Source organism: Pocillopora damicornis, chromosome 10, assembly GCF_964200805.1.
Source record: "Pocillopora damicornis chromosome 10, jaPocDami1.2, whole genome shotgun sequence".
NCBI lineage: Eukaryota > Metazoa > Cnidaria > Anthozoa > Scleractinia > Pocilloporidae > Pocillopora > Pocillopora damicornis.
The window spans coordinates 17,679,032-17,683,795 of NC_142679.1; the positions used below are offsets into that span (position 1 = coordinate 17,679,032).

A 4,764-nucleotide genomic window follows, 5' to 3' on the forward strand; every position below is an offset into this window, starting at 1 on the left:
TTTCAATTCTCAGAATTTTCTAGGTGATTATCTTGTTTAGTTTCCAAATAACTAGCGAAAGACATTGTTCATCGACAATCATGTCCTACAGAGTGAAATAACAAGAGTCATCTTTGTGTGACTCGTGTCGGCGCAAAATGGTGCAAAAAAGTGCTGAGTCACGGAACGGTTCGGGTAACGTTAGAATTTCTACTTGGATGCTGAAAAAAAAATTCCAGGAAGCTGTCCTCTGTTTTCATTGGTCCCATTTGAACTATCCCCCGAGCTACGAAATGTAAATTGTACTCCCTGGCACTACACTGATGCTTGCCCGCTTTCGATCGCGCCGGAAATAGAGTGTTAACGATGATAAATTTAAATTGTTTACACTCCTGTTTTTTACTGCGTAAAAGTTTTGACTTGTAAACGGTAAAAGACAGAAAAGAAGGCATTGTAGAGGCTGTGCAAGCGTACGGAAATGTGAATGTAAATGTAAAAGGGTATAACATCAGAATAGCATAAAATAAAAAACATGCCGGATATCATTCTATCTCGTTTTTAGTATCAAAGAAGAAATCGTGAAGTGTTCCTTGATGTGTAAAGGAAATCGCGAAGTAAAGGGTTCCGTTCTTGGTAAAACAGAAATGAGGTATGTTGCCATCCAAAGTCCTTCTCAGGCCACAGTTTCAATATCTGCTTTGCCGTAAGTAAACCACTCAGAAGATCCATTATGCTTACGTCTCGGGTACTCCAAGGAGACACTTCTGTTGGAAATACAGAGGTAATCCTTTCATATTTATCTATGAATCTTGCAACAGATTAAATCCTCCTTTTTTATCGCCTACACTTTAACTCTAATTTGCGGAGAACTTTAATTTCTAAGTAAGTGCAGTCGTCTGCTTTTGTTAATGTATCATTTTATAACTTAAAAGAATATCTTTTATGTTCCTAAAAATACAGTTAAAACTATCGTTGTCACAAAAACGCAACATCGTTAAGAGTTACAAGGTATCGATTATATGCGTGGACTGAAAACACCACAATTATGTTTTTGTTGTAGCCACATTCTCCTGAACTAGTCAGTGTGTAGTTTCAAATTTCTGAAGAGACAGCCAAACAACCGACAGGGATTGAAATAATTGAGAAGGCTGGCCATAGAAATCCTGAGGTCCTTAAGGTGCCTGTGACACGAATTTTTTTTTTTTTTTTTTTTTTTTTGCAAACCAATTTCGATAAAAGAACAATTTCAAAAAACTTAAAACTCGCTTTTTTCTGACCCTAAAGAGCCCTTATTTTGTCTGTTAAGTGTCCCGTGGACTGGTAATGAATTAGCGGGTGATGAGGGAGAAAACTGTGACAACTCTCCGTTGACACTTACAAATCTCTCACATCTCTCGTAATTTTGTATCAGTCGGCGCTGAAATACTCTTGAAATACCTTCAGCAAGCTCTATCGAGAGTTTTAATACATCTTACTCAAATAGTAAGGAAGAAATGGAAGTTGCGAATACGGTTAAGCCCTAATGACGCGTGCATCAAACGAAGATTTTGACGAAGACTGACTAAGACTGTTTCTCGAGTGCGGCGTTCAGGTCAAGAATAGAACAAAAAAAAACTCCTGTCACTGAATGTTTAGTTTGTTGCGTTTGTGTTTTGTTTTCAGTGGCGAAATCTATGCTATTGAATGGGCTGTGTTCGTTTCTGTTCACATAACATTTTATTCCTTCGCATTATCCTACCTTCTAGATTTCTCATTTCTCCACCATAGTTGCCGACGTATCTTCACAGTTTTCTACGTGACAACGATGAAACATGATCGTTTTGGCCGTATTTTTATTGGAGACACTTTTTGGCCGCCAAATCGTACTTTCAATACGCAAAAAATCATCAATTTGCTAACGATTAGGAAAACGTCACCATGAAATGACTGAAATGCGCCCAGTTTCATTGCTGCTCCCGTCCATCTTGCTCTTTATGTTTGCTAATTTTCAACCATTGCAAACCTCTTATAATTTTTGGGTTTGCAAACTGACTAGAAGTTGACAACACATCCTTCTGTTATTAAATAGCCTCTTCACTCCCAAGATCTCGATGTCCTTTTTTTCTTCCCCGTTAGTGATATCTTTCTTTAAATTTCGGCTCAAAGAGTCACGTGTTAAATCAAACAGTTTTCGCTGGTGGATGTTCAATTCCTCATCACTTTTCGATCAGAAAATTTGTTGATGTTGTTAGGAGAAATTACTTGTTGGTCATTCTTAAGAGTGAAAAGGTTAAACGATCACTCTGTTTTTTTCTTTTTTTTCTGTTTTTCAAAAATTGTCTCACGAAGCACATGCAGGTTCTCTTCAGTTAATCATCAACACCAGTGGATATCCTAGTGTCAAAATTTGAAGATTTTTGGGATTTTTGGAAGATTTTCCCTTATTTGGGATCGAGCTGTGTGAGAAAGGAGTCCGCAAAAAAACAAAAACAATAAATGACCTCCCCCTTTCCCCCCCCCTCCCCTCCCATTCTTCGCCCCTCTCCCTAGATTGGAATATCCTTTCCTAGCCCCTTGAACCATGATAAAAGACAATCATGCACCCGTCGGGCTAATCTTTAACGGATAAATTAATGTTTGATATAATGTTGTCAAAGTGTTGATGGATAATGCTGATCAGCGATCAGGTTAGGTCAACAGCCACATTATTATTAACCAACATACAGGATATGTCTATGAACGCTTTTTGTCAGCTGATCATCTTAAGCGTGCTTCTATCGTCATCTCCCATAACAGGTAATACGTTGATGTTTTATTTCCATACTTTCGTTTGGAGGTTTTGAACAAAAATTTATATTCTAGTTTTTTTTCTGTGTAAATGATTTATTAAACATTTGTCAGTTTATGTACGTTGCGCCATTCGCTCTTTGACGAGTAAAACAAGGCTCAAAGCTTGCGTAAATAGTTGAGGTCAGTCAGTTGTAGTCGCGTGTAACTGTGAATGTGATTTTCTGTATGCAGTATCGTCAGTAACAATGAGCTTATAATAAAGTTATGATTTCTACTGTTGCCCAGTGGCACTGACATTGTGCAGTATTATGGGCTGTTATAGGCTGTTAATTTGCAACAAAACGACACTCTCTTCCGATACACATGATAATTACGTCCGTGTTTTTTGGGGGTCGTTTTCTACTCTCTATTAAAATTCTCTGAACTTTGTATTTCAGTTTATACTTTTTTGGAGAATAAAGGATAAACCACCCGTGGTGTTACACGTCACGAAACGCTCTCTTTCCGGCCAACCGTTACGTGTTCTTTAGGCCCTCATATGAACAGCAGACTAAATTTGTTTTGGGATGTTTTCTGGATAACTTTACTACAAAATAATCAATTATTGCAATTATGAATCACTGTGCACCAACAAAGCAAGAAGTGGGATGAGGTAGACGATTCTCACCTTGACTCTGCCACAAAACGATAGACACATTTTCCATAACATGCCTTTGTTGAAATTAAAGGAATGAAGGAAACAGTTCTGCTAAACGATGTAGAAGGAGTGGAGGGTCAAGTGATATTTCATAGTATCATCGAACGACTTTTGTCGAGACAAGAAAAAATTATTCGGGCAAATCAACAGCCTCCCTCCCTGGTGCACTTATTTACGTGAGCGTTGACTCTCCATTATATCAAGACAAGTCATTTTACCTGTTTTGCAGCAGCCCTTTTTCGATTTTTCTTTGTTATGGCTACTGACCTCTTTAACAGTTATAATTTGGTAATTATTAGAGACCACTCATTAATTATATATCGCCTGTAAGGGGGGGGAGTGAGGGGGGGGGGGGTTGAAGGAGATTTTGGGGTATCACATGGTCGCCAAAAAAGGAGGACTATAGAAAATTGACTACTAATGAGGGGAGGGTGGAAAACTTTGGTTGAGTCAAAATAAAATTAATTTGATCCCTCACCCCTCCCCCCGTAAAGCTCTGTATTATTCTGACGATACTTCTAATTGGCAGCCAATTTTCTGTAGTCCCCTCTTTATACTCTATTGGCGACGACAGATCCCCCCTCCATTCTCCCTGAAAATCTTGTGACCCTCTAAATCCTGCAACCACTCCCTCCCCCCCCCGAGAATACTGACTGGTCTCAAAGTAAAGCTTTTATTTACCGGGGGGATTTTCCATCTAATTTCTGGCAGACGATACAACAAACTGTTCGAAGGTTTATTTTTATTTCAGAAAATCATGATTGTTAATGTTAAAACTTAAGTAATAAGTGAAACATTCCAAAAGCATTCCAATATTCCGTCGTAGCACTTAATTCACTTCTGAACACTTACAAGGTCGCAACGAATAAAAGTACGGTACGTATTCAATAATTTTTAACTTCATCAACTATTAGCAGCAAAACAATCCAAAAATAATTTCCAATTATTTATGCCTGCCAAGTACTAAATATGAAAGCTGGAAATTGGCTACTCGTTTTCGAAGTCCCATTGGCACTCTCCACTGACTTCATGAAATTGACCAGCACTCCTCTCGATTCAAAAGACTTTACCCCCTCTCCTCCATACCATGATGGAGGACCCTTGATAAGCGACACAAGCCTATAGCTTTTATGAGCCTCCAAACGAATTGGCGGATCAAACATTACATCGAAGCTATAATAATTATTAGTCTCTTCCTTTATGGAAGAGTATGTTCCTGATTCCTTTCGGAGGCAAGTAATATTGTGGGCTGTAACTTTAACTTCGGTAGAAACAGTATACTTGCCGCCGTCTGAGCCAAAATGCTGAACACCATGTAG

The 4,764-nt window shown here is 38.5% G+C and overlaps 1 protein-coding gene across 2 annotated transcripts in view; it reads right to left on the reverse strand.

Moving 5' to 3' along the window:
• Positions 1-4,764, reverse strand: part of LOC149039185 (BTB/POZ domain-containing protein 6-like) — a 6,069-nt gene continuing 1,305 nt past the window's right edge. The window contains exons 1-2 of one of the 2 annotated variants that reach the window (XM_089185981.1): positions 4,486-4,764; positions 1-288 (exon numbers count right to left, since the gene is read on the reverse strand). The exon at positions 4,486-4,764 is cut by the window's right edge and continues 1,048 nt beyond it. In XM_089185981.1, coding sequence (XP_089042107.1) covers positions 190-288; positions 4,486-4,764 — 378 coding nt within the window. In that variant the 3' untranslated portion in view covers positions 1-189. Of the gene's footprint in view, positions 289-4,170 lie in introns of those variants that run through there. The other variant, XM_089185979.1, reaches the window with a different exon arrangement.